The 22,926-nt window shown below is 37.4% G+C and overlaps 1 protein-coding gene and 1 long non-coding RNA gene across 2 annotated transcripts in view; one reads left to right on the forward strand and one right to left on the reverse strand.

Annotated features, from left to right (window-relative positions):
- The window catches only part of LRRC69 (leucine rich repeat containing 69), a 78,774-nt gene extending 69,600 nt beyond the window's left edge, over positions 1–9,174 (forward strand). Inside the window, exon 8 of the mRNA XM_057307861.1 lies at positions 9,059–9,174. Coding sequence (XP_057163844.1) covers positions 9,059–9,169 — 111 coding nt within the window. The 3' untranslated portion in view covers positions 9,170–9,174. The remainder of the gene's footprint in view (positions 1–9,058) is intronic.
- The window catches only part of LOC130542899 (uncharacterized), a 102,491-nt gene that overhangs the window by 47,935 nt on the left and 31,630 nt on the right, over positions 1–22,926 (reverse strand). The gene's annotated exons all lie outside the window — the stretch shown is intronic.

Below are 22,926 nucleotides of genomic sequence, written 5' to 3' on the forward strand. Positions count from 1 at the left end.
AGGAGTGATACGAGTAACATGAGGTCACAGTGTTCATATTAACTTTATGACTTGGTTTTCATTGCCTCCATTCAGAAGTGAAGCAACCAAACAAGATAAGCAGCTTGTTCATCTTAAGTTTCAAATCATTAACGTAACAGATTTAGGAATGAGTTCATGCCTCCTGATACCCCCTTCAGGTCTCTTTTTTGTTGTACTCTATAACAGAAAAGAAAGTGCAAATAAATTCGTTGATTGATGGTTGTATAATTATTCACAACAGCTGCCTTCCTATATTTGAAAGCCTGTTAGGTGGAAGAGAGATGAGACTTTTCCTTTGTTGACTTATGGAGTGGAACACAGAACCACTGGAATTCAGGCCAGATGAAGGGAAGAATTTTCCTCTGGGATTTTACACAGATGCACACACACGTGCACTCATGCATATTAACATTGGTCATTACTGAAGAAACAATAAGGATGGAAGAAAGACTAGGAGAATAAAGAGATTTGGTGTATACATAATTTCATTTTAAAAATTAAAAGGGAGGGACTCTTGGGTGGCTCAGTTGGTTAAGCGTCTGCCTTCTGCCTTCAGCTCAGGTCATGATCTCAGCATCCTGGGCTCAAGCCCCGCATCGGACTCCCTGCTCAGTGGGGAGTCTGCTTCTCCCTCTCCCTCTGCCCCTCCCTCCTCTCTTGTTCGCTCTCTCTCTCACAAATGAATAAATAACATCTTTAAAAAAAATTTAAAGGGTGATAAGAATAGCTTTTTATCCATTACGTATGTCTGAGTGCATTATAAAAACAGCAACAACATGGCATAAAAATATAGCATGGGTTAAAAACATAATGGTTAAAAAAATTAATCAGAGACCTAGGTGTGAATACTTGCAAATGGCAGAAAATATTCAGTTATTGGAGAAAGACATGATCCCTCACATTGAAAAAGCACATGGGGTGCCAAGCAGAATAAAAAAGAACAAATCCATCTCTAGACACATTTTGGTAAAACTGCATTATGCCAAAGAGGAGCTATAAGAGCTAAAGATAAATTTTTAATAAAATAGATCACCTACAAGGAAAGGACAATGGACTGACAGCAGATGCCAGAAAAAAATGGTATAATATCTTCAAACACTAAGAGAAAATAACTCAAAATCTAGAATTATATGCCTAGATAAGTTGATAAGCAAAAGACTTTGGAGTGTCAGGAAATTGTAAGAAGAAAAAGTTTGAAAAGGAATATTGTTTTGCTTTGAAACAACCACTGATCCTAGCTTTATTAAAATAATTGAAGACATTAAACAAGTAGCATTTAGTAAGTTTGTGACTGTGAAGAAGTATGTAACAGTGGAATTAGAATAAGTGTATAGTATGAATTTATAAATTATGCCAAATAAATTTAAGGATATTTAAAAATTGGATAAAGAAAATTTAAATTGGAATATACATTATCAGGTACTTGACAATTGAAACATGTTATTTTAGTGGGGTAGTTTGGTTCCCTGTTTCTGGAATAAAAATGTGCACAAACCTATATGGGGATGATAATCAGATTAACCATGTTGGTAAACAGTTGTTTTTATTTATCTTTAGGATTTTGTGTTGCTTTTCCACTTAAGTAGAGAGAGATTATAGAAAAACTAGTTTGCCTAGAAGCCTTCCTTTCTATTAAAAAATTTAATATCTTAATTATCTTTTCAGTAACGAAACTTAGAGAATGCTGACCTTTAGAGTAAATACTTTATCATGAAGGGAGAGCCCATTTGATAATGCCAACGTCTGGTTGCTCTGGTGTGCTTTACAGAAAGTTCTGTCTCTGCTGGAGTTTGCCATCTGAAGGCACAGTTGAAGGGGGGAGACACTTGATGACAAATGGGTCTTTATTCTTGACATAAAACAACTAGAAGCAACCAAATATCAAATTGTAATTGCTTTTATTCAGGTGAATGTGAAATTATGTGGTACTTATGAAGTAGTGAGATGAGGACTAAAAAGTAGTTGATGAAAAGTTTCACGCAATATCAAGTATTAACATTTACCATAATTCATCGAGATGCTTTTGTGTTTTTCCAAATGTTACAGCTCTTGCCATCTGAGTGCAGCGAGTCCTTAGCAATGATAGAATTATCAATAATTTCAGTGTAATTGATATTTAAGTATTAATTGCTAATGATATAAATCTTTGAAATAGCAACAAAAGCTAATCCTTTTTAGTTACTATCAACTTGGGCCATATTTGAACCAGTGACTTAGAGGTAACCTAAATAGTCTCATAAAATCCTTTCCAAACACTTGAGAGTAATCCTGGGCCCACAATATGCATTTGATAGTTTTCATTTTGTATAGTTACGTTAGTTGAACTTAACATTTCCCCAGATACCTTTAAAGTTGAAGAGTTTAGGGAGGGAACAGTTTGGAACATGAACTCTCAACCCTGTATTGAATGATGTAATGTAATTAAAACTACCCTCAAAAGAGATTAGATTGAGTAGGTTTCACTACAAATGAGTGAAAATGCTGATCTACTCTATGAAAATAAATGAAAATTTGCAACCTTAATTCCTTTTTTATGACAAGCTGCCAGTAATGAAACATAATATAAGATTACATTTAATAATTTTACTCATTACTTATAGAGCAAAATCTTACTTTGCAGTAAAAAGTTATTACTGTTTAGATACCACTGACATTCATTTATGAAACTGATCATTTCAGCCAGCCAACTGTGAAAATGAATGTAGGTTTTAAAACATTTATGCAGTGGTTAGTCAATTTAATGTACATTAGGCACTAAGAGGATCAGAAGGCATCACATTTCTAATTCTAAACAGTCGTGAAAGTAATATGTATTTATTGTTCAGAAAAATTGAAATGGTGTGAATGTTCTTTATTATTTTATTCAGAAAATAGCAAAACAATTATAGTATAAATGAACTCTCACACTGTATCTTGATTACTTCTATTCCTCTGGGAGCCCATTGAATTTTCTTTTCTCTTTAGAAAACTCTGCCTTTTGTTCTTAAACTGCTGGGTAGAGTCACAGTTATATTCAATATCTATGATTTTTCTTCTAAAGAATCTCCGATTGCATTCAACTTCAGTACATTTATCTGAAACTGTGCATCACCAAAATGTTTGAACCTCTCACATGAAATTCAAAGGACATTGGTTATGCGGACATGGTGTGGGAGAGCAGGGTCACTCTCTGGAGGAGAAAATGCAGCTTAGCTGGATGGGTGGCTGGAACATGAACAGGATTTTCTTTCTGGTTTCTGCTCTTACCACAGTCCAAAGTGCCCTACAGGCAGAATGACCATACAGTGTATTACGGAAGTCAAGATGCTTTGGAGAGTGAAGGTGAACATTATTAATAAGCTGGAAAACCAGTAGGAAACCAGGACCATCCTGGGCAAATCTGAATGTGTGGCTCCACTTCTTAAATGGAGCAGTTAACTTTAGAGTAGTGCTCATTGCTGGTCTTTATCACTGCCGGTGTGGAGGAGTTGTCCTTCTGAATGTTCATCTTAGATTTTTAAAATTATTTTTGGTCACTCTGTAAATATTTGAGGTCCTGCTTTAAACAGGAAACTCTGGATGCTAAGTACAGGGCAAATAAGTAGGGGACCTAGTTGGTCCCAAATGGTTTAAAATCTAAGAGCTTAAACTCTAAAGATGAAGAAAAAAAAAAACACTAGCAATGCAAACTAAATGTTAAATAAGTGGAAGATGAGATCATTTTAAGTTGTCTGGTCTGGAAGGTACCCAGAAAGATGCTGCGACTTTTACATAGGTAGAATTCAGATACATGGAGAAGGAAGCAGAGGGGATATTTTAGAAGACAATGATATGGAGGAGAATGGATCTTGTTCATAGGGCAGTGAATTAATTGGTTCATGGAATGAGAGAGGAGACTTATAAAAAAAATGAGGTCAAATTCTATGAACCTGTCAAAGGATAGAATAAGAAGTTTGAACTTGATCCCATTTGGAAACGGAGTCCTACTGAGTGTGTGGGGACAAACCAATAATATCAAGAAAGATGTATTTTAGAAGGAATCATTGACAGTACTGTGCAGGATTAATTGGAGGTTGAAGAGAAGAGAAGCTGAAGAAAAGAGACCTATTAGTGGTTGCCTAGTGTGGGTGTAAGGTGTAGCATTAGAAAATGCAAGGAAAGGAACCTCCATGGGAGGAGGAAGGTGATGGAACTTGATTGATTGGGTAAAAGAAACTGCAGAAGGGTGTGAAGGAGAAAATCAGAAAACTCCAGAGGGCGCTGATCTGGGAGGCAAGACCCCAAGTTTTATCTGACATACTAGTTTCAAGTGTTGTGCAGGTAATTCAAGTGAATATGTTTAGCCAGTTGGAGGTAGATCAGAACAGCAAAGCAGTGTACTTCTGTGCATTATCTGAAAATGTGTGCACTTCCAACAACTGTTCATTCTTGCAGAGAGCTCTGCACATTGTTATTAAACCGTAATAAAAATCCTACCTTGGTGAAAGAAGCTGGGAGGAATACTCTAACACTGAGTAAGAGTTTAGTGAACTTAGAGTCTAGTTCTGTCTCTAGCTTGAACTCTGAGGCTTAAGGTAAACCACCTTCCTTCTCACTGTATCTGGACTAATTTCCTTATCCGGGCAATGAAGGGATTAGACCAAAGCCTCTTCTAGCTTCAGAGTGTTAGAGGGGCTATCATAGTCATGCTTTTCATGGTCCTACTAATTGGGAACATGATAGTGATATGAGTTTCCCACTGCTGTTGTAACAAATTGCTGTAAACTTGGTGTCTTAACGAGAATTTATTATGGTATAGTTCAGTAGGTCAAAGTCCAACGTGAGTCTCACTGAGCTAAAATCAAGGTGTCAGCAGGGCTGCATTGCTTTCTGGAGGCTCTAGGGGAGGATCCATTTTCTTGTTCTTTCCAGCTTTTAGAGGCCACTGACATTCCTTGGCTCATGGCCCCTTCCTCTGTCCTCAAAGCTAACATTGGCAGATCTGGTCCTTCTCACATCACATCGTTTGTATCTTCTCTTCTGCCTCTCTCTTCCACTTTTAATAATAATAATCCTTGTGATGAAATTGGGTCCACCTAGATAATACAGAATAATTATGGACTTCTCAAGGTCCTTATATTAATCACACCTGTAAAGTCCCTTCTACTATGTAAAATAACATACGTATTCACAGATTCCAAGGATTAGGACATGAACATCTTTGCAAAGGGGTGGGGACATTACTCTGCCTACTATGATACCTTTCCAAAGAAAACAGGAAACCATCTTACTTTTTTTTCTTATGCTTTGTGCTTCATATAATGCTGAAACCTTATTCAAAGCTTTACTTTATACTGTGATATTAATATGTATCTTGATAATTTTTTCTCAGTTTAAAATATGACAGTAATTGTCACTGATAAGCCATGTGTTGAATTTTTTTAAAAAAATCTCTCAATTCCACCATTCAAAAAATAAAAAAGCATGGTAAATATATGTTTTTAAACTTTAAGTGAAAAACTACTTTTTCCTAAATAGGGAGAGAATGTAATCATATATTCATTTGCTTTAGGAAATAATGCATTTCACTATAAATAGTAAAGGGTGAAAAATTAGACTGTAGTATATTTTCACATTTTAAAGCTTTTTGCTACAAAGATACTTCAGAATAAAAGCATGTCTAATCATAGACCAATTCCTTTTCCTTTTCTAACTTCAGCTTGACAAAAAGGAGCTTTCAGATGTTTCAATTTCTATCTGTAAACAACAACCAAAGCAGTAATTATCTTCCACAGAATCTTGAAGTTATGTTAATTGAGGCTTGTGAAGAGAGGTCCTCTATAAGAGGGCGTGTCATTATTCTTTTGTAACATGCTCATGTCAAATGGACAAGTGTCATACTGATAGAAACCATTGTGATGATGCCACAAATGGGCATAGAAATTTAAATGGATATTAACAGGTCAGGTATTTGAGACTTTCATTTTTTTTTTAATGAAAACATTACTGTGTCCAGTGACTCTAGATGGAAAGGTATGTTCCCAAGGAATTATGTTGAGTTCATTTTTCTTAGTAAAATTTCCAGGAAACACTTAATAGTACTGAAAGAAACCAGAAATAGTAATTATTAAGTTATAGAATAATTACAAGCAAAGTTTCATATTCAGTACAAAACTAATAATGGTCCTTGGTAAAATAAACTTCTAAAAAATGAAACAAAACATTTTATTCTAATTAACTAAACTTTGATACCCCCAAGAAGGGGAAAGAGGGATACAGACCCTTTGCATTCCTGCCTGCAACAAAAGCCAACCCAAACCCTGCCCATACAGTTTCTTAATGACACAAGGGAAATGGCTAAAACCACAGTGGAAATAGAAAATGTCTTTAGTAGTTTCTACTGTAAACTTTTTACTTCATGGAGAAACTGGACAAAGCAAATCAGATTAACTGTATGGCCCCACTTGTTTCCTTGGTTTATGTTTGTCTTTCTTTGTGTAACCTCCTCTTGGTTCATGGCTCTATTCTTTGTTCTGTTTTCTTAAATAGCAGCTAAGTGGAGTATATTAGCATGGTTTATTTTGATAGCCCTTAGCTCTAGATGAAATGTGCTACAGTAGTAAGCAGGGGTAGCTGGTTGGACCCATATGCAAAGGGAAAAAAACACATTTAGCTTTTGAGCACAATTTCAACACTTAGCCATTATAATCCAGTTGATCACTATGATCTCATATAGATTTAAAATACTGTACATAATGTGTGTATATTGGAAAACTTTATGAGTTCTTCTTACCCCTGGACTAATGTATTCACTTATTGTTGATAGTCCATGATTCAACATTTTATGGTCTATTTATTGTTTATACTGTATTGTTTCCCCAATACAATATGCACATTCCTGAACTTCTGCTCTCACAGCTCACTCTTTTTGAATGTACTTTTGTGTCCTTTCCAGGCAGTCACAACCTAGTCATCCTTCAAAACCCAGCTCACCATTTTCTTATACTGCAAAATTTTGCTTACTGTGCAGCCTATGGTGGTGTCTCCCTTCTCTGAATTAATACAGAACCTATCATGGTGTTGAGCCTTCTGTTTCTAGTTATTTTTTGTGCTTATGTATGAGTTTTCCAACTAAATACTGAAAAGGTTCTTTGAGGCAGAGATTATTTGTTATTTATCTTTGTATCCTTGGCACTTTGCTTAATGTGGTTCAAGTTTTAGATTGCTTATAATTTGTCAGAACTTTTGGTTGCAAGTTAAACCCAACTTATGCCCTAACTAGCCAACTAATAACAAGTAATAAAAAAGTCTAGGAATGAATGGGTCTGGCTGACTATTTTGTCATGTTGGATCACGTAACCCAAATTTATCATCAGGAATCTGTCCTTCTCGGTGTATTGTCTCTGCTTGCCTTTGTCTTGGTTTTGCACTCATTGCACCCTACATTATGCCCTCTGGCAATAGAGGGAGAGCTTCCTTCTCTTCGTAGATCCAGGGAAAGCCCCTAGGACTGATGTCCATTGGCTTTATTGGACTGTCTTGGGTCATGTGCCAGGCTTGAGTTATATGGCTGTCTTGAGCCAGGGAGTGGGGTCAGTTATTCTCTCTCTTCCATAACATAAACACTGAAATGTGTGAAAGGGATGGGTAGCAAAAGGAAAAAATGGGCTTTTGTGCCAGCATAATGGTGAATAGATGCTGGACAGACAAAAACGAGATTGGAGATTTCAGTAGATGTTTGCTGATTGATAAACTAGACTTCCTTTTAGGAATAAAGTCAGATTTGTAGAGATTATGTACCATTTTCCACCTTCATCCCAAATATTTTATCATTTGATAGTGCCATGTATGCTCTGAGCACTTCATAGTCATTGTTGGAGGTAGATGAGAAGGGATATGACGTATGACTTTAACGTCCCCACTGATTTACTACCAAGGTTGAGAGGCTATTACTCTTTCAAGGATGGATTAATAACTGTGCTTAGGTATTTGAATCTTTAAATGGGCCCTCATAGTTCTTCTGTGGAAGAGTGAACAAAACTAATGAAATCTCTCACTGTGATGATGACAGCCCAATGGGTTCATGATAAAAGTAAGTAGCACTGCCAACAAGTGAAACTACTAGTTGTGTGATTGTTTTGAATTCTTTGAGAGCTATCTTGACTTCAGAAGTTGTTTATAAAGTATACAGATGGTAAGCTTTTAAGTTGCCATTATTTCCAGCATTAGTGGTGAAGACATTTATATTAAGTTGGCTAACAGGCTTTTTTGACTGCCTGTTTTGTGCATTGAGAATGAAAAACAGAGATTTGAAGTACAAAAACCTAAGTCATGTATTGGGCAAATTGTCTGAAATCCAGCCAATCTGGATTAGATTGGATTTATTTCCATGGGAAATGGATGCTGGAGAGGCCAAACCAAGATATCCATTGGGGAGTTCAATAAATATCTGTTGATTGATCAGTTTAACATCCCTGTAGGACAGAACTCATGTTTGTGTGGATTCTGTATTGTTTTTTACCTTCATCCCAAACACATTATAGCTAGACAGGATAATATTTGGATAAAAACATAGATAATCCTTTATCATTTGAATTTTGTTTAGTTTACTTTTTTAAAGATTTATTTATTTTAGAGAAAGAGAGAACAGGAGGAGGGACAGAGGGAAAGGGAGAGAGACTCTGCACTGAGCCTCAGCTCGGAGCTGGAGAGACTCAGACTCTGCACTGAGCCCAGCTTGGAGCTGGATCTCAGGACCCTGAGATCATGACCTGAACTGAAACCAAGAGTCAGACAGACACTTAACTGACTGAACCACCCAGACACCCCATTGTTTAATTATGAATATGCCTTTCTTAGCTAGTTAATTTGTTTGTGTGTGGGAAAATAGCAAATCAAGCATAAATAGAATAGTGTGCCCTTTAGAAATTAATGTTGTGAAATCTTGGAGAAAGTTAATGTTTATTTTATTCAAAAATATTTATTGAGTACTGCTTTAATTTTATTTTGTTTTTTTTATTAAATAATAAATTAAATAAATAAAAATAAATTTTATTTATTTTTAATCTTTACCTTTTAGAACTGGAAGATAAGCAGAAATCTACAGCTGGTACCTCTTCAGATATTAATTTGTTCTTACAAATGTTTTAATCAACGTGGCCCTAACCTCTTTGGAATTGCTCAAGTGTAGAGCCGGTGAGCCGCTCATTTACAGCCTCACATGACTTGCCCCATCAGCTTTGCACACAGAGTCAGATTATGCCCCACTGAGGATACCGTGCTGTCTCTCTTCTCTTTGCCGGTACATTAAGCAAAGGAAGAAAAATAATTTACTTGTACAGATCCCAATTTAAGCATTATAATCTACCTTTAGCTCGTTTAGAATCTAGGTGTGCTGTTTCTTCTTTGACTTAAAAACAAAATAAAGAATGGAAAAATAAAGATCTGTGTGGCAAGTGAGTGTTATTCTTTCCTGTCATTTTATGACCACCACCCTCCTTTTCTAGATAAGTATTAAGAGACTTTGATGGGCACAAGTGTTTATTTTATGCATGTTTTGCAATCGAAAGAGAATTACTTTTTAGTGCTAGACAGTTGTATCACATTTGTATGATTTCAGCTGAGCTCTTATTTTTTAAGAGGCACTAACGTCTTATTGACTAAGATAAAACCTTTATTCCACTTGAAACCGAGTGGAAGACTGGAAACTCAGGCTTGGTTACTCCTAACATCACTTTGTTTCTACTTTTAAAGTTTTGTTCTTTATTTATTATTGTTTTTCACAAGAGAGACTTACAGAAGCCAGGGCAGTGGCACTGAAATGATAATTTGACTCATTTTCTCTGAAGGACAACAGAAAAATGGAGAAAGAAGTTATGAAAATATATGATATAGGTCGCATGGTGGTCTTTGCATGTCTGGCTCTGTTCGGCAGCAGCCACATCACTTGTGAGCTTGTTAGAAGTACGAATTATCTGGCCTTACCCCAGACCTACTAAATCAGAAACGGGGAGTATGACTCAGCAATATGTGTGTGTGTGTGTTTTGAAGATTTTATTTATTTGATAGACAGCCAGAGAGAGAGGGAGAGTGGGAGAGGAAGAAGCAGGCTCCCAGCAGAACAGGGAGCCCGATGTGGGGCTCGATCCCAGGACCTCGGGATCACACCCTGAGCCGAAGGCAGACACTGAACGACTGAGCCACCCAGGCACCCCTTCGCAATCTGTGTTTTAACAGATTTCAAGCCATGCTCTCATTTGAGAACCACAGGTACTGACAAAGAGAAATTTGCTGTAGGTTCAGAAAAGCAAAAATTTAATCATAATTTTATGTTTAAACCCCATTAGAAATACGTTTCTTCACATAACTATTTGGTGGTACTTCTGGTGGAAAGCTGAGTGGATTCTCATTTTCCATTTATTTTATTATTTATGTTACCTTCCCAACTAGGCCTCTTGTTAATTCACTTCAGCATATACTCCTTATGTATCAGAGTTGCCTCTCGATTACCTGGGAAGCTAAATCAATGGAGCACAGCTGAAAGGCCTTCAATCCCAAAGAATACAAGCGTCAGGCCCCACTGAGACGGAGATGGGGCCTCATGGTAAATTTCTAAAGGCTCCATTAATCAAGAATGCATTTTAAACAAAAATAAAAAACAAAGTACAAATGAAAGTCATAGGAGCTCATTAAAAATGAGTTACAGGAATAAACTCTGTGTGCTTATTGAGGGAAAACCACTCAGGAAATTGATTTTGATTAGGGAAATATTTTTATGCAACATGTGCTGTTCAAGAGTGTTTTGTTTACCATTTTAATCTCTTGACCCCAGCCACTGTTTATGTGCCATCCTGGTTCTGAGGAGAACACTGTATCCATTCATTCATCGATGTACTCATTTGTTCAACAAATATTTCAAGTACCCTTGAGCCTCAGGTGACATGAAAAGAGAATGTTAACTCTCTACCTTTTCACCCCATCCTCTTCTGTTTCAGGATCCTGAGACCTGGTTTCTGCCCCCTTTTCCAAAACTGATATTTTGGAGGTCATCAGTGAAACTTCCTACCAATCCCTCTGCTCCTCCTCTGGCTGGTCTTCCCTGCAGGTTTGAGCTCAGTTGACCATCTTCTGCCTCTTGGAACCATATGCCTTAGGTTCATTCTTTATCTCTCCGGTGGCTCTGCTCAGTACCATTTTCTTCTCTTAGCACTTTTTCTTTACCTGAAGGAACTCATCTAGTCCCACCAGTTTCATTTATCACACCTGGATGGGTAGCTCCCCCGTCTCTTTAGTTTTAGCTCATGTTTCCAAGCTCCTCTACTTCAACATTTCTAAAATAGGACAGATTCTCTTCTTTTTTTAAGATTATTTATGTATTTATTTGAAAGAGAACACAAGAGAGCACAGGAGCAGTGGGAGGGGCAGAGGGAGAAGCAGACTCTCTGCTGAGCAGGGAGCCCAATGTTGGGCTCAATTCCGGGACCCTGGGATCATGACCTGAGCTTAACAGACGGAGCCACCCAAGTACCCCAACACTGATTCTCTTCTTCACAAGTGGTTGTCTTCCCATGTACTAAACACATATTTATTGAGGCACTACTATCTACCAGGCCGTGTGTTTTTGTTCTAGGAATATAGCAGAAAATACTGGCAGGGCCCTTGCTCTCAGGAAGCTTATATTCTAATGAGGCAAGGGAGGCAAATGAGGAAAGATAGACAAAAGATATGGTGATATATATACTTTGAAGAGAAGTAAAATAAGATTTGGGCAATAGAGAATGATGGGAATACTTTTTATAGAGGGTGGTCTGGGTCTGATAAGGTAATATTTGATCAGAGATCTGAACCAAGTGATGGCATGAGGTCTACAGATAGAATATAATGAATCACAATCAGTTGAGTGTTTGAAAGGCAAAAAGTTCAGGATGATGCTAAAAGTGCCAAGTAACCAATGGTACTAAAGAAAAATCACAACTCTGATGTCAGAAAATTTAGTGTTGCAGGATGCATGGTCATGTGTCAAATGTCACCATGACAACCAGACAGGGGAAGGATGCACCTGCTTCTACCCTGTGGGGCAACCCCATGTTCTGAATCATTGGTTAATTAAATCAGAAATTTAGTTAATCTCATTCCATATATACGTGAGTGTGTATGTGCATGTGAGTTTGTGGTCTCTTCTTGCCGGTCTGTAATCCATCTGAGACACTATTAGAATCTGAAACACTGCAAAATATTTTTACTCCTAACGATTACAGCCAACATTTATTCAGGTGAAGTTGAAGCAGCTGAAACATTGACTTTTTATGGATTGTTTGGATTCAGTTTTTTCCCTTTTTTGTCTCTTTTGTGGGTGCTCTCTGGAATTTTTTTGATTTATTCACATTTGCCTCAGAAGGATATAGGAGAGTAATGAAAGAGAAATTAACTCTCTTTTACTGTTTTTCATAAACTCATATCATCATCAGCTCTTGGGAAGTAGTTTCAAACAAAAGAATATATATATTATTTTAGGGTTATTAATGATATCTGTTTGTCCCTAGTTAATAATTTCTTCCCAGTCTATTCTGTTCCTGTTCTGTTCTATTCTATCCCTATTCCCTTAATGAATTTCTGTATGTCTCCAGTTACTATGAATAATTCAAGCATAATCTCTGGTTATTTATATTCGTGGATATCCTTTGTCTACACAATCCAATGTGGATTTTTCTCCCAGTATTAATTACCCAATATTTCCAACAACTGTTCAGAATGGTCCTTGTTGAATCCTGTAGGCAAAGAATCATTCAATCTAGCTAAGTATCAGTACTTATATATTGATACTATTAAATACTGATACTATTTTTGTATAATCAAAGCAATAAGCCATTAATGATATTTGTGATATTTGCCTTTTTTTTACCTTCTTGTTAAAAAAACATTTTTTCTTTATGTTAATGTTTATTAATGGTAATTACTGAGAAAATTTTATTTGTATTTTTTTAAAAGATGGATATTCTTTTTTTTTTAAGATTTTATTTATTTATTTATTTATTTATTTATTTATTTATTTGAGAGAGAGCAGAGAGAGAGAGAGGAAGAAGGACAAGCAGACTCCACGCTGAGCAGAGCCCGATGCAGGGCTCAATCCCAGGACCCTGAGATCATTACCTGAGCTGAAGGCAGAGGCTTAACCGACTGAGCCCCCAGGTGCCCCACTGAGAAAGTTTTAGATGAAGGGAGATTTAATTTTTTTTTGTCTGATAAAGCTTCTAAAAACTCGAAAATAACTGTTGGAGCTCTGATTGATATTTCTCCATAAAATACCTCTTTGCATGTTCCTTATTGTCTGGGTTATTTCCCAGACTGCAGCTGTGAGAAAATAAATAGCTGGAAGTCAGTTGTACTTGCTAAAAAGAGTTGTTTTGCTTCTTGGTGCAGAGAAAATTCCCCGGGCAGTTTAATCTGCAAACTCAGTGCTGGAACTTGGGGAGCTTTCTGCAGACCACAGGACTCCAAATCATGTGGCGTGTCCTGACCTGCAGTTCAGAAGGGACTTTGAGACACCTAGACCAGCTGTGGCGCGTCAGGACTGATGAGGGGACTTTTAAATAACCCTCATCCTGCTGGAGTGGGTATCCTGAGGGGCAGAGCAGTCACCTGAGGTGGAAGGGAGTGCAGGATGCATGCCCTGTATCTGCAGACAGGGTTGGAGTGAGTGAGGATGGCTGATAGGACCACAGCATCAGTAAACACCTGGGCTGGTGGCTGAGTGAGTTACAAGAGCTGAAAGAGGGAGGCTGCTTTAGACGGTGGGCAGAGAAAACGAGGATCTATAATGTCAAGTCGGGCCATGCAAGGGCAGCCAAGAGATGGGAGACATCCGAGGGCTGGTGTCTGGGCCTCGCCAGGAGAAGTGGGTCTCCTCAGCATCACTGCAGACTCAAGGTGAGGAAGAGCTTGGAGTGCACGCAGGCAGACAGCCTGGGGCCTGGGCCAAGTGGGGCAGGATGGTCACAAGGGCCATTGTATGGGAAATCTGCCTTTTATTCCCTTAAATAGTTGATAACAATTTGGAGAGAGGAAATAGGAGAGTGTTTTGGAGGATGGGGGAGCTGGACGCAGGGGAAATGGATCACAAATAGCCACCACTCTCCTGGTAAAATTAGAAAAAGCTTCCAAGCAATTGAATTATAACCACAAACTTTGATTTCTTTCTCATGTAAATCAGGGGTTGCATGTAATTTTATTTTATCTTTCCAAATAGAAGAAAAAAGGGCGTTTGAAAGGTTTTAAAGCTTACCACTTCAGATGTCTGTCAAGTAAGATTGGCTTAAGAGAACAAAGTACTTAGGAGACTAAAATATCCACGTTCCACTGAAAGACTTCCATTTTGTGTTTATAATTGCTCATCCAACCCATGTTTCTTGATACCTGAAATAGGGAAGTCACTCTAAAGCTAGGAATAGATAAGGACTTGCAGAGGTTCTGTCTGTTCCTAACACAACATCCCACCCATCCTGCAGGGAGTACTTACCCTGCCACATATTTACGTGTGAGTTCCACCCCCAGCGTAACGAAACCCCTTACCTCTGCTTCTCCTGTGGGCCATCACTTTCTGTTTCACTCCGTAATTGACTTACCATCTCCTCTATTGTCTGTCTCATTCCACTCTAATGTAAACTCCACGAGAGCAGGGCAGGGTTTTCCCCTTAACATTTTATTATAAAAATTCTCAAACATGCAGAAAAGTTGGGAGAATTTTACAGTGAACATTCATATGCCCGTCACCTAGATTCTACAATTCACATTTTACTATACTTGCTTTTATTAAGTATCTATTCATCCCTCTATTCAGGCATGAATCCATTTTATTTTTGATATAATTTGAAGTTGGAGACATCAGCGTATTTTTCTTCTAATATTTCAGTGTGCATGTAACTAATTAGAGTTCAATATTTGTTTTTTTTTTTCCTTTGAGGTAAAATTTACACGAATGTGTTTACATGCACAAAGTGACATGACTTGGGCTAGTGCATTTATATACCTTTATCGAGATAAAGGTGCCAACCCTGTACGGTTGCCAGATTTCACAAATAAAAATACAGGACACCCCATTAAATTTGAATTTCAGCAAAACAATGAATATATATCTATTTATTTTAAAATTTTAAATTTTATGTATTTCTTTAATTCCAGTATAATGAACATGCAGTATTATATTAGCTTCAGGTGTACCACATAGGGATTCAACAATTATATATTATGCAGTGCTTATCATGGTAACTGTACTCTTAATCCCCATCACCTATTTCACACATGCCCCCACCCACCTCTCCTCTGGCAACCACTAGTTCTCTATATTTAACAGACTGTTTTTTTGTTTGTCTCTTTTTTCTTTGTTTGTTTTGTTTCTTAAATTCCACCTATAATTGAAATCATATGGTATTTGTCTTTCTCTGACTGACTTTATTTCACTTAGCATTATGTCCTCTAGATCTGTCCATGTTGTTGCAAATGACAAGATTTCATTCTTCTTTATGGCTGAGTAATATTCCATTCTCTCTCTCTCTCTCTCTCTCTGTGTGTGTGTGTGTGTGTGTGTGTGTGTATCTTCTTTATCCATTCATCTATTGATGGACACTTGGGTTGCTCCTGTATTTTGGTTATTGTAAATAATGCTGCTATGAACATAGGGGTACATATACCTTTTTGAATTAGTGTTTTTGTTTTCTTTGAGTAAATACCCAGGTAGTGAAATTGCTGGATCATATGGTAATTCTATTTTTACTTCTTTGGGGGAACTTCCATACTGTTTTCCAGTGGCTGCACCAGTTTGCATTCCCACCAGCAGTGCACGAGGGTTCCTTTCTCCATATCCTCACCAACACGTTTGTTTTGTTTTTAATTTTAGCTATTCTGACAGGAGTGAGGTGATATCTCATTATGGTTTTGATTTACATTTTCCCAATGATTAGTGATGTTGAGCATGTTTTCATGTGTCTCTTGGCCATCTGTATATCTTCTTTGGAAAAATATATGTTTGTGTCTTTTGCTCAATTATTTGTATTTTTTGGTGTTGAGTTGTATAAGTTCTTTATATATTTTGGATATTAACCCCTTACTGGATATATCATTTAAAAATATCTTCTGTCATTCACTGTGTTGTCTTTTTGTTTTTGTTGATGGTTTCCTTCACTGTGCAAAATCTTTTGATTTTGATGTAATCCCAATAATTTAATTTTGCTTTTGGAGACATATCTGGAAAAGTGTTTCTATAACTGATGTCAGAGAGATTATTGCCTTTGTTTTCTTCAAGGAATTTTGTAGTTTCAGGTCTCACATTTAGGTCTTCAATCCATTTTTGAGTTTATTTTTGTGTATACAGTATAAGAAAGTGGTCCAGTTTCATTGTTTTTTAAGAATTAGCTGTCTAGTTTTCCCAACACCATTTGTTAAAGAGATTATGTTTTTCCCATTATACATTCTTGCCTCCCTTGTCTTAAATTAATTGACCATATAATCGTGGGTTTATTTATGGACTCTCTATTATGTTCCATTGATCTGTGTATCTGTTTTTGTGCTGGTACCATACTGTTTTAATTGCTACAGCTTTGTAGGATATCTTGAGATCTGGGATGGAGATTCCTCCAGTTTTGTTCTTCTTTTTTAAGATTGCTTTGGCTACTTGGGGTCTTTTGTGATTCTATACAAATTTTAGGATTATTTGTTCTAGCTCTGTGGAAGACACTATTGGTATTTTGATAGGAATTGCATTAAATCTGTAGGTTGCTTTGGATAGTATGGCCATTTTAACAATATTTGTTCTCCCAATCCATGAGCATGGACTCTCTTTCCATGTGTTTGTGTCATCTTCAGTGTATTTCATCAGTGTTTAATAGTTTTCATAGTACAGGTCTTTCACTTCCTTGGCTGAGTTTATTCCCAGATATTTTATTATTTTTGGTACAACTGTGAATGGGATTGTTTTCTTAATTACAATGAACACACTTTTAGTATAACATGTCTCAAATACTGCATAGGACATACTTATACTAAAAAAGACTTTGTTGCCTATTTGAAATTCAAGTTTAACTGGGAATCCTGTATTTTATCTAGCAACCCTATTTTTTAGTAAATTCCTACCTCAACCCCCAGAGGAACCATTGTTCTAATTTTTTTTCCACCATAGATTTAGCATATATAAAAGGAGTCGTACGGTACATATTCTTTTCTATAAGACTTTTTTCACTCAGCCATGATGGTTTTGAGATCCATCCATATTGTGTATGTATTTCACAAGTTTGTCCCTTTTTATTGCTGAATGGTATTCTGTAATATAAGTTTAATACTGTTTGTTCACCTGTTCTTCACCTTGGGCTTTTTTCCCCAGCCTCTGTCTATTACAAATAATCTGCTACGAACCAAACCATGCTTGGAAACATCCAGTGGCTGCCAGCTGAGTTCCAGACCAAGTAGAAACTCCTTTCAATGCCTTGCAGGCACTTTCTCCTTTAGCTTTCCTGACCTCTTCCCTGGTCTTACCTCTCACTGTTCTTTTCTCAGGTTCACTCCTCTCCAGTCCTCTTCCTTTCAGTGCCCTGCAGCTTCTATGCTGCTTCCACGTTGGGCCTTTTACATGCAGTTCCGTCCGACTGCAGTGCCCCTGCTTCCTGCAGGCTGCCTGGCACATCGTGCCCAGGGTCCTTCACTTACTGCAGTGCGACTGTAGGCAAGTTTCCTCACCCCTGTGGGCCGCGATCTGTAACCCTTTATCAGAGTCCTAGAGTGATAATAGTTCCTTTCTCAAAGGGTTGGTATGAGGATGAATGAATCAACATACGGAAAGTACTGAGCCAGGCAACACAGTAAGTGTTCAGTGTTAGTACTCCATGTCGTGGAGAACTCGAATTTTTAGAAGCTTATGCTTTACATATACTGCGCATGAGTGAATGGGGAATGATGGAAGGGGATGTCAGCAGAGTGGAAGAGAAATTCGGGACAACAAACCAACACAGGGGGAAGACCAGATGGGAGTTTATAGTAATAGTCCATGTGCGTAGACTCAGAGGGAATTGAGGTAATGGCAGTAGGAATCGAAAATGTGAGAGATTCAGAAGCCCTTTATTTTGGAGACAGAACCGACTGAATGTCAAAGAATGAAGTAGATGGTGGAGACAGAGTCCTCTGAGCTTTCTGTCTTGGTTATCTGTGACAAGGTTAGTGCCAAGTAACGAGATAAGGGATTCAGGTAGAGGGACTGGATTTGGTGAAAAATAAGTATGATTTTAGACATGATCAATTAAGGATGCTCACTGGACATTGGTGGAAATGTCCATCAGAACACTGGAGAGGAAAATACAATCAAAAGCATGGATTTTGAATTATATCCTTGTACCATCTGAGGACTTTGTCTTCAAGGAAATAAAACGGTGATGCTTTTATTGCTGTTCTATAAATCTCCTTCCTCTTTTAGACTCACCCTGGATAGGATTCTAATAAGTAGACAACTTAGTCTCAGGTAACAAAGATACAGGGACAGGTGGACAAGGCTCTTTTAGTGGGAGAGGGCCAAGGGCTCACCTGAGGAGCCTGTGTAAAAGTCAGAAGCAGCAGTGTTTGAAGGGAACCGCTTAATAAGGTCTGGCTCTGGCTGGGATTCTTTTCTTCTTTCTTCTTTTTTTCTTTCTTCTGAAGGATTAAGACTTTGGCACTTTGAATCACTGTGTTCCAATTTGCAGCTTAGGGTGGATTATTTTAAATCCAAAAACTGAGAAGAAAAAGATGAAGTCGGTAGGTAGCCGTTAGATTCCTGATTTGAAGGCAAGAGGCCAGTAGTACATGAAACAGGGAAGAGTGTGTGTGTGTGTGTGTGCGCACGCACACGTGTGCCTCTGTGTGTGTGTGTGTGTGTGTGTGTGTTGTCTATTCCTTGTTTTGATTCTTTTCCACTGCTAGGCAGGAACTGGAGATCAGAGAAGCATCTGGCACTGCTACTGTGGCCTTCCTTTGATCTAATAAAAACTTCCTAGTCATAGTGCTGGGGCTTTGTGTCACTTTTTAGAGAATTAGGTGTATGCAATTTTTATCCATTACTCTATACAATTTTTATAGAGTGTATTGTAACAAAAATTACCCAAGATTTCTGAACCGAAAAGTCCTTTTAGGGCAGAATTACTCATTAAGAAAAAAACCGATCTGAGTTAAATTTTTTTCTCTGGATGTATTTTAGAAATACACAGCAATAAAGTGCTGACTTCCTGATAGAAACAGTCATGGAATCAAATTGTTTCAATCTAAGCATTTCTAGGGGTTATTTATCTAAGCAAGTGAATCTACTCACAATAGGTTATTTACATTTGTGTTCATACAAGGCTTTGTATAGTGAACCAGAGTTCTGATCCATTATGGTTTTAAAGAGTTATTTAGAGAAACTGAGAGAATCTTTCATGTCATAGACACCAGGTATCTTACCGCTGATTCTGAACATCTCATTTCATGAAAGGAATTATTTATTGTTAGAGAAATACTTTTCCACTGTACTATGATTTTTATTGTGCTAAGGGTATTCCCATTAGCTTAATACTCATAGATTTTCCAGGGCACATGACCCAGAATCAGTTCTTCTGGTTGAACACGCCTTGCTGAATTTCAGAAACATCTAAGCAAAGCACAGTGGTTTGGCGTGGGGAAACCAGAGTGCCAGAGTGCTTGTGTAGGTGACAGGAGGACAGAACCAGTGAAGATGTCTCCACGCATGCTAAATGGGCCTGTTTTGTGGTGTTGGTGTTCGTTGACAAAACATGCACGGGATGCAAAGTATTATATAAAGGAATCGGTCCTTGCCTATGTTTAGGAGGCTTATGATATAGTCATGTGAAGCCTCAATCTAAACAGAATGTTGAGCTTTCTAGTCCCGTGATTCTAAGAAAGTCTATGCATTTCTGAAGCTGGTGATTACTGACAAATTAAGGTTTGACAGCTCTAGCCAAGAATGCTGCTCATTGTTCATTGGGAGAACTGAAGTATATTGGGAATATTTCTAAGTTGATGGAGAATGCCTTGGGTTTGCAAGATGCTTCCGTGGTCTTGCCTGATTGTATTTAATTTGTGTGCTTTTTTGGTATCCTTTTGAAACCCTAAGGATCATTTCTTTCAGCCTAGTTAAGATGCATCAGCTTGACTCTTGCAAGATAGAAAGCAGGATGAGCCCAAAAGGGGAGAAGAGGAAATCTGAAGAGAAAAAGCAAGAGAAAAAAGTTGGTTTTTGAAGAGACAGTGTGGAATGCAGAAGGCTGATTTCCCCTCAGAAAATGTGGGGAGGGGTACATAACCTGACATCATCTCACTTTTGAAATAAATATGTTCCTGAAATCCAAAAAGGTAAAGTAACTTGTCCAGAATCACTCAGTATGTCAGTGAAAAGCCTAAACTCTTAGCTTCCTGCTTAGTTCAATGTTTTTTTAAATATGCCTATGCCTTGCCCACAGAGTCTTCCAGAGAACCAGACTTCCTATAACATATCATGTAAACTTTCTTATTGCTACACAAGGCCATTCTTTGTGCTATTCTTTAGACCCTTAAATGTAATTATTGCCTTCCAGCCCCTGTCACTGTCCTTCCCTCTTTCATCTCTTCTCTTCTCCACCACCCTTAAAGATGACATTTCAACTTTGAGTTCTCGGAAGCATTTGCTTATTTCAGATAGATCAGAGAGCAGATGTAGAAGACCAGGGCAATAAGAAGAGTGGCTTTAATTTGTTTGCCATGAATCTGGAATTAATTTTCATATTTAAAACTTAGTTTAATATCTTTTCAACAAGTATAATTCTCAATTCTCTGAAAGTCTCAGTTTCTGTTTTTTTCTTACTCTTCAAAGCATGACCACCTCTAGGGGTGGAATGTTGATCAGGAATATATTTTGGAGATTACTAGCTTTATAACCTAATTGGTTTTAATCAAGTCTGTTGGTCATAACACAAATTTTCTTTTTAATTCTTGCTTAAAGTGTTAGACCCATTATTTTTTAGAGTGGTTTCCCAAAGCCTTTATATTTGGTTTGTGTATTAGGAAATTCTTCTAGATTTCTTAAGAAGTAGATTAGGAAGTAGAGAAGTTGCTTACCATTAAGTTATTACTAAAGCAAAGCAGATATATGTATATTGGTCCTTGCATGGATTAAATTTAGGTGGCTCCTCTGTTATTATTTATAAAAATGGTGCAGAAAGACTTGGCAGAAAGGGCATATATATTTGCCTATTTTTCACTTGCATAAAATACTGGCTCATTCTCAATTCTAACGAGGGAGTTGAGAAACCAAATTTGAAGTGTACAATGCTCTTAAATAAGACAGCCAAACCTGAATGATAACTCTGTATTTTTTCAGATAGCAAATCATCATGATTGAAAACAATCTTCCCATTCAATGAATAAACATATTATGACCCTGCTATTATTGTATTGTTTCTTGGTTTTCTCAGACATTTCCAGATAAGCAGTACACTCAAGGAAGAACATGTCATTCCTTTCCTCACCTGACTCACATGGATGGGTTCAAAGGGACTGTGCAGTATTACCTGTTACTTCAAGTTTACCTTTTCTACTAAGAGCAGTCATTCATGCCCTACAAACAGACATGCCATGAATTAGTGAGCAGGTTTCCCATGTGTGCAGGAGTTGGAGATCCTAAGAGGATTCAGTGGTCTGGCTCTGTTGCTATACCTGGGATTTCTGCAAGGTACAGTTCTGTCTGAGTTGTCTACCTCTGGTCATCGAGAGCTTAGTCCCCACATTCTGAAAAATAAACCTCCAGAGAAGAGGAAGCAATTAGAGGAGATGGAAGGAAATATTGCAAGAGATATATTCTTCCTCATGTTTAGAGCTGACTTTTGGGACACTGGCATGCACTTTCTAATAAATTATCCATGTGCCTATCCTTACTCATTCCTATCAGGAGAAAAAGAGAAAACCAAAATTCCTACCAGTCTAGAAACATTGTGAAACAATGTCAGCCATGAAATATTTATGAAAGATTCCAGATGAAGCAGAGTCTGGGGGAAGAAAGGACTGTGAAAGGTCTGGGAGACACAAATATTTTGGTGATCAAGAATCATTGTCTAGGGATTTTAAAAATACAGCTAAAAAAAGATTCGTTCTTTAAAAGGACTGGTTCCTAATGGATGTTTAAAATATATGTATTTCTCACAAACACAGGAAGAATTTCTAACAGCCATTGACTAATAACTCTCAAGTCATATTTGAATTGATATATTACCAGTTTAAATGCCAAGTTTACTTAACCATCTCCTGACCACTAGGATTTTGGTTTGGAACTTCTGTAATATTCTCATAGAAGAAATAGATTAAATAGAGTCAGAGTAAAATCTCCCCCAAAAGCTACTTGGAATTCTTAACTTAATTTCTCTTGACATTTCTGGAAGTGAAAAAAAAAAACCTTGCACTATTCATTACTTTTTGAACATTTTACTTACATGCATAACCCTGTGAGCTATAAATCTCTGATCTTTTTGAGAGGCCCTCAGGACAGAAGTGGCAGACTATAACTGGAGTAGACATTAGTTCCAATTAATACAGAAACAAAATTTGCAGTAGTCTATTTATATCTCAATTTGACTTTTGGGAAAATCGTATCTTTTCTTTTCCCAAAGAAAACATAGATCCTCTTGACTGCATGAGAAAGAAAAGAGAAACCTCTAACCTAAATAGAAGGGGAAAAATTGAAGCTGGTAATTGAGTAAGCCTCAAGCTTCAAATTTCCAGCTCTCACCATTTCTCCTTCCCCTTCTGCCAAGGTTTCAGGGAGTAATAGTTAGAAGAAGCTGTGAGAAGTCCAAAATCCATTTGAATCATTTCAAGTTAAATTCTTTAACAAAGTATGTTAGACTGTCAAAGAGGTAAAAGCATCAAATAGCCAAAACCCTCTCGATGGTGGGGCGCACATCATTTTAA

This window comes from Ursus arctos, unplaced genomic scaffold (assembly GCF_023065955.2).
Source record: "Ursus arctos isolate Adak ecotype North America unplaced genomic scaffold, UrsArc2.0 scaffold_6, whole genome shotgun sequence".
NCBI lineage: Eukaryota > Metazoa > Chordata > Mammalia > Carnivora > Ursidae > Ursus > Ursus arctos.